Here is a 19,804-nt window from a genome sequence, read left to right as displayed (position 1 = left end):
TTCTCTCAACATGGGGACAGGAGAGCTGTCAATCAATAAAGTGAAAAAAAAAAAGTAACTTGCATTACTTATTTGAAAAAGTAACTCAGATATTCTCTTGTAAATTAAAAAGTAATGCGTTACTTTACTAGTTACTTGAAAAAAGTAATCTGATTACGTAACTTGCGTTACTTGTGATGCGTTACCCCCAACACTGACAACTGAAACGTTTTATGGCCCATAACAGTAGTAAGGACATGATAAAACAGTCCATGTGACACCAACCTTAATTTTATGAAGCTATGAGAAAACGACAAAACAAAAATAATGACTTCTTCTGTGTCAGAATTCGACGCGCGTTCACAATAGTACTACAATGAATGAGTGTGCATTCCTCTCTTTGTAAACAAGCTGCAGCGCATCCAGGTTTTACGTCAGAATGCCGGCTCCTGCATCAGCTTAATAAAACTACAATTGAACCACTGATGTCACATGGACTATTTTATCGATGTCCTTAATACGTTTGTGGGCCTTGAACGTTGTAGTTCCATTGCTGTCTATGCTGGGTCAGAAAACTCTCAGATTTCATCAAAAATATCTTAATCTGTGTTTTGAAGATGAACGAAGGTCTAATGGGTTTGGAACGACATGAGGATGAGTCATTTATGACAGAATTTCATATTTGGGTGAAATAACCCTTTAAGAACTTGGGTGTGATTCTGGAATGTCCTGTTCAACATTGTGTATATGTGATCTGATCCCAGCAGTTATTGGAAATAAAGATGCGACTTTCACCCACAGTAGAGTTAATTTCATACTCAAATACTGATTTATTTTGCCAATTGTTGATGACATAAGATACTATGGAAGATTTAAGATCTGAGGGTGTTATGGAACACTTTTCAATATCTGTGGAAAGTGCTTTTTTTTTTTTTTTAGCACCCGCCTCCACTTGTTAGTTTCCGGGAATATATGGACAAAATTGTGCTAATGTGACCACACGTTTAGAAGGCAGCACAACTATGCTAGAATTATGCAGCACACTTGGGTTTTGGAAGAGAGCTTAACTGAACAATGGACATGAGATTAAAAAAAACATTCTTTGGATAGGGACATTTTAGGCCTCATAACATGAATGTTTTAAACTGATGTAATAATACTATTAGTGCTTAACACCATGTTTAAGTTTGCAAAAATGTAGAAAAACAATGAAAAAATGGGAAAAGGAAAGCATGAGCTAAAAAGCTGTTAAAATGATACTGCTTTTCCACATGCTGTAGACACTATAGCATTACCTGCACTGGAGAGAACAGGGCTGCAGTATTCCTATAGAGCAGTCTATATCAGTACAAGGTAACAAGAAAAAGTTCATCGCCAAAGAGAGGATTTCACAAAGAAAACAGAAGCAACATGCCAGAAAGAGGGTAAAAGCAAAAAAGAAGAGGTATGATGGGGAATATATGGCAGCGTTTAAGAATAAAGATTGACACAAGCCTTTTACAAGCTCACTGGTTCCACTTTAGAGACATCTTTCAATAACGGCATCTTTTCAGAGAGAGCCTAGGCAGGACAGTGGCCAAATGAAAACTGTTGAGCAGCCCTGTGTTCTGCTTCTGATTAGGATATCAGCATGATTACATTTACTACTGCACTTATACTAATGGCTTTGGGTTGTTTTCACAAAGGAACAGTGACCTTTGCTTGCAAATGAAAGTCATTAGTGTGTCATTTATTGCTGGTATTGCAGGTTTGTGCCAGTGCACTTTGTTGCACAGGGAATAGGGACAGGAAAAAAAAGGGTTAAGGTGAAGTGTCATTTGCAACCCGTTTACTTTCATAATCTGATGTACACTACCTTTCAAAGGTTTGGAGTTGGTATGATTTTTATTTTTTTTAGTCTCTTGTGTAAAAACAGTAATATTGTGAAATATTATTACAATTTAAAATAATAAATGTTTTCTATTTTAATATATTTAAAATTACAACAGCTTCGAACGTGGCTCAGCCAATCAGAGTCAAGGACCGGAACTATCTGTTTTATAATGTAAATTATTCCTGTGATGCAAAGCTGAATTTTCAGCAGCCATTATTCCAGTCTTCAGTATCAAATGATCCATCAGAAATAATTCAAATATGCTGATTTGATAACAATAAATGTTTCTTGAGCAGCATCAATGTTTTGCTGCTTAATATTTTTGTGGAAACTGCACAATTTTGTATTGGATTTTTTGATGAATACAGAGTTCAAAAGAAATAGAGTTATGTAGTAAAGTAAAAGAAGTAAAGTAAAGTTGAAATAGAAATGTTTGTAACATAAATGTCTTTACTGTCACTTAAGATCAATTTAATGCTGAATAAAAGTAATAATTTTAACAACAACAACAAAACTATCTCAATCCAAACTTTCAAAGGGTGGTGTATTCCTGAGTGAAACAGAACATTCAAAGAAATAGATTATTAAGAAAGCAAATAGGGTCTGTTCTGATATAATGTAGACTTTAAAAGGACTCAAGCTAGCTTCATTACTGAAATTGGAAACACCCACACAGTATAAACCTACATATCAGAGGCAGAACTATATATAAACTGTTCAAAACAGCTCTCTCTCATTCTATGTGTCTATGTTCAACACACACACACACTTGCCTTGACAGCAGCAGACACAGCAGCAGTTGCAGCAATGGTCAGGCCCTGCTTACCGAAGTTCACCATGGTCTCATAGCTTCGTTCTTTCGCCTGGACTATGTAATCGTCAATTTCCTTCAAGAACATTAGGGCAAGATTGAGTACTTTCTAGTCACAAAGTACATAGCCAAACAATAAAATATGTGAAAATGGTATTGTAAATGAGTAAAGGAGGACTAGATCTGTAGTTCTCAACTGGTGGTCTGTTCTTATAGGGTCGCAGAACAGCAGGGGGAAAAAAATCATCTTTCATTTTGCATTATGGTGAAAAATAGTACAATATTTGCTCAAATGCTTTGCAAAACCAGTGTATGAAGCATAGATTCACCCTTTCTTTGGAGGACAACAGAGGATGAAGAGCTTTTCTGTAGATGACACTAGCTCCTCTCGTGTAGGGAGACAGAAGCCAGATCACAAACGCAATCTTGATCTCGTAATAGAGGGGAAACCTTCAGATCAGAGGGGAGAAAGAGATATGAGAACCCACGTTACATCTGATTAATCAGCGAACATAATTACACTCATTAAAGCTGTATTCAAACAAATTAATTTGTGCTACTCTAAATTAAAATGGCAACTTCGTTTCATTAAACCCTGATTGCTTCCCTGCATTCCTTGGTCTAGGGAAACAAAAACAAGATCTTAAATGAAACGGCTTGCTTCTTTAGCCTGACATGAATCACTTGTAATCAGGAAAATGCGTCGCTGGTGTGAAGGAAGACTCAATCGTCAGACTCACCAGGCTATGGTTAGATCTGTGACAGTCTCCACTACTGTAAACAGGGCAAAAACAATCCAGTACATCATCCATCGCACCTGAAAAAGGAAGAAAACAAACATGATTAAGGAATGCATAATACACACATTCATGTACTAAATTAGAAATAAACACACAGCAGAAAAAAAAACTGTCAAGTGCACTGATATAGAAAATGTGACCTGTACAGTAATCAATTATTGATTTTTTTTTTACATTTATTTTTAACAAAGAGTATAGATATTACCCAATAACACCGAGAGAGAGAAAAAAGCTGGCCATTGTCGCAAAATAAACCCTGGTCAAACTCAGGCTATGGTTAGATCTGTGACAGTCTCCACTACTGTAAACAGGGAAAAAACAATCCAGTACATCATCCATCGCACCTGAAAAAGGAAGAAAACAAACATGATTAAGGAATGCATAATACACACATTCATGTACTAAATTAGAAATAAACACACAGCAGAAAAAAAAAACTGTCAAGTGCACTGATATAGAAAATGTGACCTGTACAGTAATCAATTATTGATTTTTTTTTAACATTTATTTTTAACAAAGAGTATAGATATTACCCAATAACACCGAGAGAGAGAAAAAAGCTGGCCACTGTCGCAAAATAAACCCTGGTCAAACTGGTCAATATTTCAAAATAAACCCTGACATGAAGTGATCATTGTGCTGTACATTATCCCATCACTTCCCAAATACAAAAATGTGTATCTTTCTACTGATTAAAGTACTGTGGCATCAATAAAATCAAAATCTTTAAATCAATCATTTCTCAAATATTTCTCCAATTAACAATAAAAGCGTTCCCAGTGCTTCTTGGGATTGTAGTTCACAGTTTTGTACCTTTTTGTTTGATTTATAAATATACATATATTTTTAATATTATATTACAATTTTTAATTAATCTTTAAATCAAAGTTGTAATTTTGTGATTCACTTTGTAGCTGGTTGGTTTGATTCATGGCTTTTAACTCTTTAGCAAAAACTTAAAATCCCTATGGGCACTTCCACATACTTCCAGAACCAAGGCCAATGAAAAAGTGGACAGTGTTGCACTATGATGGACAGACTGATGATCAACTGTTTAGTTGAGGTGAAAGAATAAGCTGTCTCTGCCTCTAACAGCTGGACGGCAATTAAAACAAACAAAAAACTCTCCAACTGGATGATACAATACACCACACAGATATACTGTGCATTCCAAGCCAAGTGCTACTCTTAATGCAGCACTGATCACCTACTGCCAAAGCCAGGAGATGCGCCACACTAATTCAAACATAAAACACCTGCTACTATGCTAAAGAATATTAAAATAAAACTCATGCATTTTTTTCCATTCAGAAGAGACAACGCCTAATCTTTCTGCACTCAGTGGCTCGCTAACACAAATCCAAACGCACCTTTTTTCCTAGGAGGAGACGGAAACACAGTCAAGTGTAACAAAAAATCATTATGGCCGTGACATTAATTTCCATCCCAGCTCTCTGTGTGTGTCTCTCTGCAGCAGGACCTGTTTGGTATGCTCTACCTCTCCTCTGCTCTCAACCACAGCGAGCTTTCAGCCAGCTTCTTAGCATTTCAATTTCAAACGCCCGTGCAGACAGTCATGTGATCCCCAGCCTTGAGCTGCAGCTCTCGGAGGTATTAGGTGATATTTTCAGCCTCACCGAACAAAGTCAAATGAATCCATGCAGAGGCAGCATTACCAGCCTGACAGGAGGCGTCAGATTTAATTGGTGTCCTCCCAATGAACCTTCAGTGGTCTGAGAGAGATCAATGCGTTGCATCAGCCGCAGGAAAGCTGCCGCTCCGTGACAAACGGTCAATCGAAATCCACCAGCGGTGGAGCGCTTTGGTTGCAGACTGCATCGATGCAAGAAATCTAATCAGATGTAGAAGCCTTTCTCCCATAATCCTCCAGACAATCCTATTTATTACAAGTCTGCAATTACCTGGCTTCAATTAGAGAAGTATGTGAGATGTAAGCAGAATTTCCACCGCTTTGTTCCATCTCGAAGAACCAGGTTGAAGGCGATTCAAGAATTGGCCGGCGTCCAAGACAAGCATGCCTTTCCTGTTCGGCGCTGCAGTTGTGTAGCCTGGATTTCCAACGGCAAAAAAACCCTTTGAAGTATCCTGATTGTGAATGGACGTATTCCTTTCCTGCTCCGCGTGTGTACCGTAGAGAGGTTTCTTTGTTCAACATTTAAACTGAGCAGAGAGACATATGAGCTGACTCCTAACAAACAGGAGTTGTAGGTATTGTAGGTATCGCTCCGAGTGGAAAAAGCACAGTGCGGTTTCTAAGAGCATCTAGTCTATGCTAGTAAACACATGCTTTGTCAAGCTGCGTTTAAACTTTTTAAAAAAAAATCCAACGTAAACCAGCAGCTCCAGTCCACCGGCCCTATAAAAAGGCCTGCAACACAAAGCATTATTTGTCTAGTTCTATTTTGAAAGCGATTTGAAAGAGGTTTCTCAATTACCCGTCTGCACTCAAAGGCAAACGCAGAAACGGTTATGACATGTTTTTAAAAAGCAGCTTTTGCGGTCGATTGAGCTTTCTTCTTTTTTCCAAGGGTTTGCTATTAAAAGTCTAAGTTTACCGAAATTGACTTTCCACTTGAACATTCAGGAACATTCTACATTCTAGCAAAGCATATAAACATCCGTGATGTTGGGCTGCCAGTGTCCGTGATGCCGCCACTGCTGTTTACATAAACGTGTCCGACATTGAGTAATGCATCTGTTTACAGATCAAATATATAATGGGCTTGACAATAAGGTTGGCCTGACGGTTGGTTCCAGAGCAATTCAGGCCAGTATATATTAAATATAAGTATATTAACATGAGACTACTTTGACATAATCACTTATTAATCTTTAACAAAGCTCCAAGCCGCACATTTCTGCCTTGAAACACTCCAGAACAGTGGCCTGGTTTACTTCTACTGAAGGTGTGTTACTGTAACCATGGTTTTGGCATTATTTTCTTATTAAAAAAAGAGTGCATCAACATGATTTTCTGAGCTACAATGTAAAATAATCATATTAAAAAAATCATAACTAAAAAAAAAATATTACTTGGTCAACAGTTCCCTTATTATATATATGATAAACAAGCATTTCGGATCACTTTGGAAGTGGAAATTCAAAAGAACAAGCCACCTTTTAATTTACAGTGGAAAAGTCACTACACATTTGATTTATTTATTTTTTTTAAATAAAGGTTTCTTCTTAGTTATCAGTTGTGTTACATCTTATATATCTTATATATATAAATTAATGATTATTGCAGTATTTTAGTGTCATATTTTGTTACCATAATGCTGTATTGGTGTGTATGAACCCCTTAACCACTTATGTTTTATGGTGGTTTTCAGTATATTATAAAGATATAAAACAGATTTTAGTACTTTGGTATATTTACATTATATAAGTTAATATGTTTTTATAAAAAAAATTAAATGTTGCTACCATTTTTTACAGCAAGGTTCTGGCAAACACAGCTGCCAGTTTTTAACAAAAAAAAAATCATAGATTTGTTTTGTTTTGTTTTAAACAACATATCTGTCATACTCGACATGTTCATCAGACATTCCTTTAAGCAAGCTTTTCTTGGAATATCCTCCCTCTGCTCCCAGTGTCTAAATCTGAAATGTTTTGCATAGTATTTTGTTGGTTTCCAACAGATGAAGACATTCATCAGGAACTATTTTCTAAGAAAATGTTAATGCTCAGAAAATCATTACTGTCGATGCCCTATGTATACAGATTTATTGATATATGCTTACTGACCAGTTAACGTAAAACAAACAGAGAGCACCTTTGTTGATAAACCAATGTTGGCTGCAGGCTGTTACAGCAATGTTAAGAAGAAAATGTTTTTTTTTTTTTTCATGCTACATTTTCCAAAATTTAAATACTTTCTGAAATACCGAATGACAGATAAAACTGTCCTGTTTAGGAGAGGTAGCCCTGTATTTGATTTGCCACCGGTAAATTGTATATCTGTTTGCATAATAAAAATAAAAAATAAAAAAAAATAAAAAAAGGAGAGGTAGCCCTGGCACAGCTTCTACAATTTAAGTAGAGGGGAATGCATTTCACAGTAGAAATAACTCAATTAGCAGCACTAATACAAATATCTCTAAGGCTACGTTTACACGACAACGATGTAGTCAAAAACGGAAACGTTTTTCCCTTGTGTTTTAAAAAATGTTTCACGTATACATGACAACGTTTTCAAAACGATTCACATTTACACATATCTGCGAAAACGGCCAAAAACGTTGTATTACGTATGCCAGACCAGTAGTTGGCACCGTCACCTTGTTAGTAAACAGTACCTGTAGGGAAGTGAAGATTATATGATGTATATGATGTGTCTCCGCTGTTGGTTGTAATACTGGTGAAGTAAATCCACACTTTGCTGAAGAAGCGTTAGCAAACTCTTGAGCAGCAACAACAGTACCATGTACTCCGCCATTGTTGTGTATGTTTGTTCACGCTTGCCTTTAAAATCGACACATACTGCACAAAGCGCGCATGTCTACATACCTAACATGTACTACGCACGCGCATGACATCGCCATTTTCAGAGATTCCCGTATTGGGTGTTTACACTGAAACGATAACGGTGGTGTTTTCAAAAACTTGAACTTTGAAACCCATTTTCAAAAATATGCATTTTCAGTCCCCAAAATGCCGCTGTCATGTAAATGAACAGGTAAAACGCATAAAAAGTTTCCCGTTTTTGGCTGAAAACGTTGTCGTGTAAACGGCCCCTAAGGTTTCTAGGGTACTGAAATAACACCAGTACAACCACTAAGGAAATCTAAAATTAGCCATCTGAAGTAGACAAAGGCATGACAGTCAAGTAAGAGGAATGTTTAAAGTGATAGTCAACCCCAAAATAAAACTTGTTAATTTACTCGCCCTCATGTCATTCCAAACACAAAAGGAGAGCATCTGAATCTTTACACCGTGTCTACACCGGACACGGCAGTTGAAAATCATTTGAAATTTGTGTCAATACGTCATAAATAGAACACAGCAGCAGTTTTCTGTCAGGGATTTGTCATGTTGCGCCGCATCCAGTGTAGACAGCATCACTGATTATAATGAGTTCTATAGTATTTTGTCGCGCCGCGCCGCTCGCGTCCGGTGTAGACACGGTGTTAGGCTCCATGGAACAACAAGTAAATCAAATTTAAAACACACAATTTTAATTTTAAAATAAAAAAACATTCAAATCATTTTACAAGAACAAAGAGAACTTTGACAGAAGATTATGGTTTGGCTTCAATGGAGCAAAACCACATTCTGCATTTTTTCCCTCATTATATCCTGCTTTGCAGGTTCACCACAATGTTGCTTAAAGGTGTTGCTGACTATAAATGACACTGATTCTGGCTGGACCTGAATTAGCATTTCAACGTAACACCTGCATTGATCTTTCTCCTGAGGATGTAGGATGGGTTCTCACAGGGTGGGTCCTTTAAAACAACTAAGTGTAGAGAGAACATGTCACCTGATCCAGACATACAAGCCAACACACACTCCCTCCCAACATGCCCGAACATGCACAGAAACAATAATCTAAAACAATAAAGTCTCATTTCAAGGAGTGGTGTGACTTAGCAGTTAAAAATCTGAGCTAGTAACCCAAAAGTTGTAGAAGTGTTGATTAATAAACACTACTGATCCCTTGAGCGGGACACTAAACTTCAGGTTATTTCAGAGCAGACTGAGCCTGTAGCAATCAAACTGCAAGTTGGTTTGGTAAGTCAAAAGCCTGCTAAATGGAAAAACAACCAAAAAAAAGTATGTGAATGGACACTGCGTTTATACTTACGTATTCTTTGACGTTTTTGGTTTTCACTGCTTTGTAGGAGTAGTACGCTGGGTACAGGTTTCCAAAAACCAGCCTGTGCAAAGAAAGAGAGGGTAAAATAAATAAATAAAGGGAAAACAACTGTAAATCTCTAGATATTCTTCAAAAGCAGGACGATTAATGGGCTTGGATACTCCCATCTCTGTGTGTCTAGCTCTATTAAAAGCCACTCACTTCCTCTGTCTGATTGTGCTTACAAGGTAAACAACGATTTCCTTTTCTTCCGTCCCAAAAGAAAAAAATAAAGAACACTGAAGGGACAAAAATGCAGGAGACACCTAATGTAAAACATGCCCTAATAGAGATTAAATCCATGTGGACTGCAGTCCATAGAGCAGGGCTGGTAGAAAACTAACACTAGCTCTTTTTGCTTGAAGAAACCAAAATGGCAACAAGTACTACACAATATTGAGGACAATATAAATGTGATTTTTTAAAACAAATTTATGAAGCATCTCCTTGACACATCAACAAAAAGCTGGAATACACAACACAAATGCTGAAGGTTAGAGGCAGTCTACAGATTTTTGGCAATTGGAATTGACAGATTTCCCAGAAAATTGTGTAGTGTATTAATAGGCACTCTTTTTTCTAGCTTCAGACTTTGATTTAATCCAGTCGGCAGATATCAGAAATGTTTAATATTTTGAGCTGATTTTAGAACACATATTATTTTTATTTGTCATGCATCTCTTAGCAACATGGCACATGTTTCTCCATGAGTTTGTTGTGTTTGTAACGACTTGAAAGTCTGGCAGTGTGTGATCAGTCTTTTGTAACCATGTTAACAGTTGGCAAGTTTATGAAATCTTTTCAGATTTGAAAACTCATGTAGCATATTCCAGCTTTAAACTTAATTAGACAGTTTTCCCAAAAATGAAAATTCTGTCATTTTTTTATTCACCTTCAAATTTACTCCACATCCGTATTTGTACTGAAATGAGTTTCTTTCTTCCAAGTACAAAAGATATTTTGAAGCGTGATGGTAACCAAACAGCTGACGGTAGCCAATGAATTTCATAGTATGGAAGAAAATACTATGGAAGTCACTGGCTACCGTCAGCTGCTTGGTTACTAACATTCTTTAAAATATCTTCTTTTGTGTTCAACAGAAGAAAAATGAAAACTTTGAGCAATGACCTAACTTTGGGAAATTATCCAGTTTGGGAAATTATATTTAATTGGATATAATGCAAACATGGGATGAAGGTGGACATTAGGGTCACACTGATATGTTCATTTTAGTAAATCATTAAGTTATTCAATTTCTTCCTATGAGCGACTGACCTGAGACAAGCCAATAAACTGGCAGATGGGCCCAGCGCCAACCCTTCATCTGCAGCCTGTCGCCCTCACACGAGCCCCATTTATTATGTTCTGCTCGACTAAATTTGTTGGGGAACTAGCGGAAGATACTACAACCTACTGATGATAGTGAACCCCCTCCTTGTGCAAGACTTCCATTGTCACCGAGCAATTAGTGCACAATCAGAGGAGCCATACACAAAACAAATCCTCTTCTCGTCTGGAACCACACAAATAAGTTCAGGGGATAAACTCCACAAAAGCAGGGCAACACACGGAATTTTGGCCCCAAACTGCCTGTGGCCCAGACAAAAGCTTCTGCTAGCATTCGCTTCGACATGCCACGCAGACTTTTCTGAGGTTTCACAGACAGGAACCAGGCTTGATGTTTCCCAGATGATAATGCTGCTCTCTGAAACCAATGTTTCACTTTCATACTAAGGTTGTGCCTTGAAAATGGCATTTCCCCGAGGGCTAAAAGAGTCATTCAAAGTAGCTTTTTGGTGAACTGTCTCGGGTTGAAACATTACCTCTGCACTGGGATGATTTAGAGGCACTGTGTCTCTGCAGACAGGCAGGCATCTTGACTCAGCAGTGCAGCTAAATTTGGGGACAGTTTGTACCGTTTCCACTGCCAATTATAGACAGTGTGTGACCCAGAAATTAAGCCCATTCCAATATCAGCCCGAAAACTTGGCTCTGGTGCAGTTTTGGAGAAACAAAGTCTATTATGACAGTAACAAATTTGTGATTTCCTTCTATTTCTTTAACTATGACCATCTGTGTGCAAAGGCGCATGTTATTTTCCTAGCCAGGGAACATCTATAAAGGGCAAGATGACACAACATAAAACAGTCAAAGTATTTTTTAAATTTTCTTTAGTGGTGCTTGCACATGAAGAACTCAACATCATTCTCTGGGTTTAATACTAATCGATAATGAAAATACGTCTGCACGCTATGCGTGGAAAACATTCAGGGGTGCACATAAGTGGTGCACAGGTGCACAACCAAAATAAAAAATGTGCTGGCTAAATACGTTCAGACCGGTCATTTGCATACCAATATGGTTGACAGCTTTTACTGCACGATCACCATTTTAGATCGACTAACTGTAATGCTGTATAAGATTTCCATTTGAACTGAAAGCATAAATCTAGGCTATGTGCTTCCAGTTTCAGAGCAAAATGCAAAACTATGATACTTCATTTACTGATGCGTTTCACTTCGCAGCGACTAAAACCAGCAGTACATACACTTACTTGCCAGCAACACGGATTGCGGATTTATGATTGAAAATTTATATTAAAAAGTAAAAAAGAAAAAAAATTATTTAAATATTAGCATTTAAGTGTACTATAAAATAATTGCATTTTTATTTAATAAATTTTTTTTGGTAACACTTTATTTTAAGGTGTCCTTGTTACACGTTACATGTACTTACTATTATAATAACAATTAATTATGCATAATTACTTGCAAGTAACCCTAAGCCAAACCCAAACCATATAGTAAGTACATGTAGTTAACAAATTGTTTTTTGTTTTTTTTAAAAGATTAGTTTTAGTTTTTGGGCATTTTGCCTTCATTAAGATGAATAGTGTAGAGTAGACAGGAAGCAAAGTGGGAGAGTGGGTCCTCAAGCTGTGATTCAAACTCGGGACGCCTGCAACGCAACGGCGTTATATGTCAGCACACTGCCCACTAGGCTATCGGTGCTGACTTTTATAGTTATATTTAAAGAGCTGAAAGGAGGTTAAAGAGCTGGCTGTCTGGTGCAGTCTCAACAACCTGGGCAGGACCTTACACTCCTCTCTTCTGTCTGTCCATCCATCCAGGGTCCCACGGGGTCATTTAGGGGCTTTGAGTTCTTTGTAGCAGGCTGTTCTCTCAGCCAATTAGTCATAGCAGGGAAGAATATCAACTCTAGCTGGAGGGGAGAGAGAAAGGCTAGTAATTGTCAATTTATATATTTTTATTCCTTATTTATTTGCTCTATTTTTATTTTTTATTTATTTTTATTTTTTATTATCTGTGTTTTTTTGTTCTGTCACGGTCATTCTGTTACACTGTGGAAGCTTCTGTCACGAAAACAAATTCCTCGTATGTGTAAACATACCTGGCAATAAAGCTCATTCTGATTCTGATTCTGATATTTAATGGGCCACACTATGTGCAGTGTGAGCAACAAACCAAATCTCCAGGTGATCTCATGAGAATCAGACTGAAAATCTTGTGCACCCGTCTATATTCATTTCTTGATTTTTCACCCAATTGTTCTAAAAAAAAAAAAAAAAAGCAGACAGGTTAATTGATTATCTAATAATAATTATTTGCAACACCCAATGGGAAAAGGATGCTTATAAGCCTTTTAATACTCAAGAAACATAACATTTGTGCAGTGGCTATGCAGAGTACACGTTCACAAAGTTCTCCCTGTTGCATGGTCCTCATCCAAAGATCCACCTTGGCAGCAGTTTATTTTCCTGTTGCCATAGAAACAGCAGAGGCACCAGGCTGTAACAATGGTGTTCGGCTCCACACATCACTCAACCCTTCCCCCCGCCGCTATCCCTCGAGCACTGTAATTTACAGATCTGTTACTCGCATTCATGTGGCTCTGTGTACCTAATAACTAGTATTTTTCTTTCATTGGACGATTGTTTTAATCAGCATCAAATGAGGAAATTCACCTACAACAGTGCTCAGTAATTTACAAGGAGCTGCAGTTGGCTAGACTGACTGTAGACACCGGAGAATACGGTTTTCCCACAATTCAATTGTAGTCTGTGGATATATTTACTAGCCAATGGCAATTCAATTGCCAAGGTGTCCGTAGAGGGTTGATGAAGAAACCTCAAATAAACAGACAGCGATTCTCTGTGTTCTAAACAAGCAGCATCCTTCCAGCGGCAAGCCATTTTGGCCATGTGATGTCACACAATCAGCCAATCAAAATTTTTCAACCTTTGAAATATCACTGTGGTTAACAGAAATCAAGAGACTGAATAATTGGGGCAAAACTTTTACTTTGATGATAAATTTCACTTCAATGACTCTTCTAAGTCTGAATTTAAACTATCAGTGTATTCTGTCAAAAAGAACCACCCAATCACTGAACCAGCATCTGTCTGAGTGACAAAACAAACAACTACATTGTAAAAAAATTATTGCAATTTTTACTGTAAAAATAATATGGTAATAAACCCATTTCCTTACTATATACAATCAAAAACTGTAATAGATTTAATTAGAAATTTCATTGAGTCATTTTACAGTACAATATTATTAATGTGTTTTTAAATCTCTTTGGAAGAGAGAAATAAAAAGTAGTTTTATAATTCAGTGAAAAACCATAAATTAAACATTAGCTAATAAAATATGTTTTCTCTTTACTGTCAATTTAAGTTCAATCTGTAAAGATTATGTGAAACTTAAAATTGCACTACCGTACTTTTACTGTTAATTTCTGGAAACAGGCTTTTTGTTTATTTAAAGTTCACAGAACAGTGCATTCTCATGTCATTACCAGCAGAGCAACTTGTGACACAAGTAACGAGGGATAAAACTAATAATGAAAGTGTTACCGAAACAAAAACTTAAGCAGTCCTTTATAAAATACTCAAATAAATAACTTACTATCACAAAAAAAGAATCAAACAATAACTACTAAAACTAGATTCAAATGGCTCATAAAAAAAACAACAACAAAAAAACACTTAAACTGGTGAAATTTTCTAAATTATAACCTTGGTTAGGGCATGACATTAGACTGAGTGCCTAAGGACCTCTGAGGTATTATTATATATTAAATATATTGCTTTATAAATGAAATAACTGTTCTTTAACAGAATAAAATAGTCTACGGTCGCTATTACTCTCAACCAAGCAAATCATGTAGCTTGGTGTTATCACCAACATGCCAACAGCTCTGCACATCTTTAGATATCAGTCATGTAAGTTACTGCTGACTCATTTGTCATTCAGTTTACATGCAAACCCAATATATTTCTCAGAAGAGACTATAGAAACATGTCTGGTGCCATGAATAATTAAATATGCAGGAGGGAATATATAAAAGAATCACCTTTCAAAAACATCTCTTTACCAGTATGGAAAAAACTGATCAGATTGTTTTGTCAGACTTATTTCATATATAATATGACATAATGCCTATTTTACCCAATAGAGGGAATTAAAAACTTTACAATGGCCAATCATTCACTTGATTATTTTCATTTGATCTTTTTTCATTTTATTTGAAAACCCTGGCCTGGTTGCAAACGAAAAGAAAAATGCCTGACAATATATATCTCTTGAGATAAAAGCAAAAGCACATTAAAAGTAATATTATAAATATATTAAAGTTGATGTAAAATAGCTTATATACCCACACCTGCCACCGCACATAAAATAATCATTATTAATGCGCCAAGCTATTGCTTGGCAACCTTAAACTAAACTCTGCTTTGTGTTGTGCCTAACAAACACCCCTTTAATAACAGGTTCTTCCCCTTCTTCACTTGTTTGGGACACATCCTGCTCTACCGGTTAAGAGGTTTCTATCATTGCAGGGTATATACTGTCAGGCTGCCCAGCCCTAACAGTGTGCAATAAAGCCATAAAGTCTGCTCAACTTGTTGGTTAAGCAATCAGTTCGCTGGAAGGCTTTGATTGTCCTCACTGTCTGCCTGTGGCCTCTCCTCCCACAACAGAACCTGCACGGCCCCTATGAAACACAAATAAATGTGCTGCACATCAGTCTTTCATTGCTTTCACAACGAGGAGTTGGTCTTCCTCCAGTGGGCCCCTGAAGGAAATGGGACCTGCACCGAGTGGTCTTAAAAGTATTTTTGTGAAGCAGGGTATTGCTCTCAGGGTGTGCAGCTGAAAAAATAAAGCCATCAGATGGGCCTTGACACTCAGGTTCAGGTCAACTTTGAGTTTCCTGCTAAGAAACGGAAAGGCAGTGCTCACTCTGATGATGCTTTGGATCGGTTATTACTTGGAGCCAGATGCGAGAGCCTTCAAAACCACTAAATGTTAGGGGTGCGCATGTTTCACTCTCCTCGTCACTGCGCGGTTTGACGCTCCGCTCAATATTCCGAGCTATGAATGTGCGTTCCGCTCGTGTACCGCTCAAAGCAAAGTCCGCTCAAATAACGTGCTGACAGGACATTTCTATGCAGTATAGGCCTACTTGTTCCGCACTTTTCAATAAGGTTCCATTAGTTAATGTTAGTTAATGTGTTAATTACATTATTCATATATTAATGTATTAATCTTTCTTAATGTTAGTTAATGAGAATACAGTTATTCACTGTTAGTTCATGTTAATTCAGAGTGCATTAACTGTTAACAAGCACAACTGTTGATTTTAATAATGCATTAGTAAGTGTTGAAATTAATATGAACTAAGATTAGTAAATGCTGAACTATTGTTCATTCTTAGTTCATTAAAGTAGTTAATTAATTAACCTTATTTTAAAGTGTTACCAATATAACATGCACTGTTCAAAATACCTGTAGTAGCACAGCAGTGCATACCTGTTTACATTTAATTAAGGTGGACTAGACTGTAATACAAATAGTTGAGTTTGCCAGGTGCATACAACATTTATGACAGGTTTTCATGAAAGTGTTGGTCAGTTTGTCTGCTTGACAATCCCATTTTGCACTGCAACAATAAAACTGAAGTGAGATAAACAAACTGAGAAATGTTTCTTTTTAGTTAAAACAGATGTTGTCAAAGTTTTCCTTTGGGGACATAATTTGAAGTTGGAAAAGGGTAATAAATTGCAATATATCGCAGAATATCGCAATATATTTAAAACCGCAATAATATTGTACCGTGACACAAGTACCGTGATAATATCGTATCGTGAGGCCTCTGGTGATTCCCACCCCTACTAAATGTAAGACCAAATGTAAAAAAATAATAACAATAATAATAACTTAAAAAGCCTGACAAGGTGCGCAGCCATTAGGCCTTTGAACTGTTTCGTATTCCAACAAATTTTGAAAAGAAACTTCAAAAGATGTAGCCTCCACAGTTTGCATACTGTAATAGAATAAAACTTGTCATGTTCTGGTCCACTAAATTTGACAAGGACGTTTCAAGAAGGATGATATTTAACAACAATTGATTCTGCTTTGGATTCATTTGTAACTTTTTACTGATGGAGCAAAAAATTTAATATAGGCTATTTACAAAAAACTTGGTCATATTGTTTGATATTGTTTATTTGTTCTTATTTTATTACTGACTTTAAGGTGTTTGAAATGTATTGGGCTATTAGTTATTGTGGTATCAAAATTAGAATCGAGATCGGGAAATGTTCAAACAGAAAAAAAGAGACAAAGCTGGGAAAAAAAGTAATGAAAGTGACCACGCAGCATATAAGCCCACAGCAGCATTTCAAACAGACAATGTGGTCTTGATTTCTCATCATCTTGCCATAAGCTTACAGTTATTGTCCTATATTTGAACTTCTACATCGTATATGTTGTAAAATCCTAACCGCAGAATTATAACCCTAAACTAGCAAGGTGGACAGTAATTGGTACTTGCTGGTTTCTCTGACTGACTATGTCTCTTCCTAACTGCTTGCCTGTGACTCTGGAACGCTGTAAGGGGACCACGTAGCAAAATGTGTCTTGCACACACAATAAACCAAAATGATACTCTTTCTGCTGTTTGCAAATGAGCTACCAAACAAGGACAGGCACATCATCAATCATTCAAATCTTTCCAACCCTAAGGCAAATGTGTTCTATTTGTAGTAGAGATCAACTGGTCGAAGTTTAATACTGCTTATTTTTGTTTGAATGTTCAATAACCAATTTACAGAACTGATTGTTTCTAATTAAAATAATTATTAATTCTTGCTTCATTTCTACCTACGACACACCAGTCTGAATATGATGATGATACAGTGAACAAGATATTCAATAATAATTATTACTATTATAAAATATATAAGTACATTGTACTTATTTTTTGATGTAAGTACATAGTAGTTAAGGCCACTTAATATAAAGTGGGACCTATAATTATTATTTGTCATTATACTTCAAGTCATTATGAAAAAAATCAAATCTAAATGTGTGCAAATATTAATTATGCTTTCATTTTCTGCTTACGACACAATAGTAAATACAATAATTACAACAATGATTTTGACATACAATAATAATAATAATGAATCATACAATATTTTTTATTATGAATGATGATTATTATTATTACTCATGTCATTATACTTGTGCAAAATTCAATCTAAATGGGTGGAAATGTATTATACTTTGGTTTAGGTTAAAATGCTACACACTTGAGAATTAATGGAAAAAATACATATACGCAAATGTAACATTAGTTACCTAACCTGCAAACACTGTTGTTTCCTGTTGAACAGCATTGTTGGGTCTTTATGGACCTACCAATTTAATTCTGATTACATGTAGTGACAGACATGATATCAAAGAACGGATGAAGCTAAAAACTGTAAATATGTAGTATAAATTACACCATGATATATCTAGGGTTGCAAAAAGGTGGAACACTTCCAGTATTTATTTTTTTTATATTCCAGGGATTTTTGGAAAGTTTCCGGAAATTTTCCACCCCTTTCGCAACCCTAGATATATCTAATGTTGAAAAAAGTTTGAGGTTAGACAGACGTTGTTTTCGATTCCCTGGGGGAAAGTCTTTCTTTCTGTATGGGTTCAGGTCTGTACGTTAACATAAGGGAGAAGAAAAGTTCAGAGCTTTAAGTCAGAAACTTATGACAGCTCCGCCTTACCCAAAAGCCCCAACAAAACCTTGTACAATGAGTCAACACAAAAATATTAATTCACACGTCCACTGTCATATTAATAATTTCACTACTGACACAAAAACCTCTTGATACTGCAAATCCAATCGTGATGGCAAACGGGAAACTGCACATAATAACAATGGCTTGCTGTTTCTGGTTCTTATCTTCCAAATAACATGGATCCTTCCCAAACGTCATGTTTAAAAACAGTAAAGCACTTTGATTGAACAATCTGAGCAGATATGGGGTTGAGAAGATCATAAATCTACTTTCTCAATTGTCAATGTGTGCAGTCTTCAGTATATTGATGCTAATAGGCTAACCAGCGAAATAAAGAGCTAATTTAACCCAAGCTTCAAAAATAAACTATGTTTATGGGAAAAAAATGAGTTTTAAACTCACACGACAGATCTTGATATAATCCAGGACACCATATTTTCTTCAGGATTGAGCCGAGCACAGAGAGATGCTAGCTAAGCTAACCTTACTTCAACTTCAGTGTTCAACTTCAGACGAGGACAAACATTAACGGTCTCCTGAGAGCCTCCGCTCGCTCATTACTCAGTGTTACACACAAACATCCCGTATAAAACTAACTATGGAGTTAATATGAATTAAAATAACGACACACTTGTTGTGCCCATCTTCTTCGTGCTCTCGCCCAAGCCGATGCCGTTTCTGTAAAAGGTGCGCTTTCACGTTGACGTCAGAAATAATTTGATTTAAAGGCCCGCTTTTCCTGTTACGTGATTGGCTAGTATGATTTGTTTACATGAAACTCGAACATTGGTTGGCTAGATACAATGTTTGTTAATAATTTGATTTAAAGGCCCGCTTTTCCTGTTACGTGATTGGCTAATATGATTTGTTTACATGAAACTCGAACATTGGTTGGCTAGATACAATGTTTGTTAAGTGACGTTGTTTCGAAGACGCAAACATTACACTCTCAACGCATTCGATGCTGATTCGTTGAGAGTCACCTTGAAGAGATACAGACCAATCAAACATAAAAACGTTGAAAATAAAAACTCCTAATCGATGATCTTGTTGGCGCTGTGTTCGTGTTGCAAAAAAACCCCCAAAAACAAACAAACAAAGTCTTGTTGTGGTCGTTTGCCATTTCGTTTAACAGATTTAGCTTTTAAGCACGTAAATTAAAGACTTATTTTCTAAAATGTTATTTCTGGGCTACTATTATTTATTTTTATCATATGTTATATAAATATAGATAGACAGGCAAGCCTGTTCAGGTTTATTAACGGCGCAGGGATGAAGAATATAAAAACAAAAAATAATTATAAATAAATAAATTCAGTATCATAGAACTAATTTTAATAATATCATGATTATT

At 36.4% G+C, this 19,804-nt stretch overlaps 1 protein-coding gene across 1 annotated transcript in view; it reads right to left on the bottom strand.

Annotated features, from left to right (window-relative positions):
* Positions 1 to 19,157, bottom strand: part of LOC107745650 (receptor expression-enhancing protein 3-like) — a 26,677-nt gene extending 7,520 nt beyond the window's left edge. Inside the window, exons 1-5 of the mRNA XM_016559573.1 lie at positions 18,853 to 19,157; positions 9,291 to 9,363; positions 3,404 to 3,480; positions 2,993 to 3,113; positions 2,626 to 2,739 (exon numbers count right to left, since the gene is read on the bottom strand). Of these exons, the coding sequence (XP_016415059.1) occupies positions 2,626 to 2,739; positions 2,993 to 3,113; positions 3,404 to 3,480; positions 9,291 to 9,363; positions 18,853 to 18,884 (417 nt within the window). The 5' untranslated portion in view covers positions 18,885 to 19,157. The remainder of the gene's footprint in view (positions 1 to 2,625; positions 2,740 to 2,992; positions 3,114 to 3,403; positions 3,481 to 9,290; positions 9,364 to 18,852) is intronic.
* Between the last annotated feature and the right edge of the window lie 647 nt (positions 19,158 to 19,804).

This window comes from Sinocyclocheilus rhinocerous, unplaced genomic scaffold (genome assembly GCF_001515625.1).
Source record: "Sinocyclocheilus rhinocerous isolate Xijiao unplaced genomic scaffold, SAMN03320098_v1.1 scaffold768, whole genome shotgun sequence".
NCBI lineage: Eukaryota > Metazoa > Chordata > Actinopteri > Cypriniformes > Cyprinidae > Sinocyclocheilus > Sinocyclocheilus rhinocerous.
Note: the sequence above shows the minus strand (reverse complement) of the source record. Positions and strands in the feature narration are given on the sequence as shown.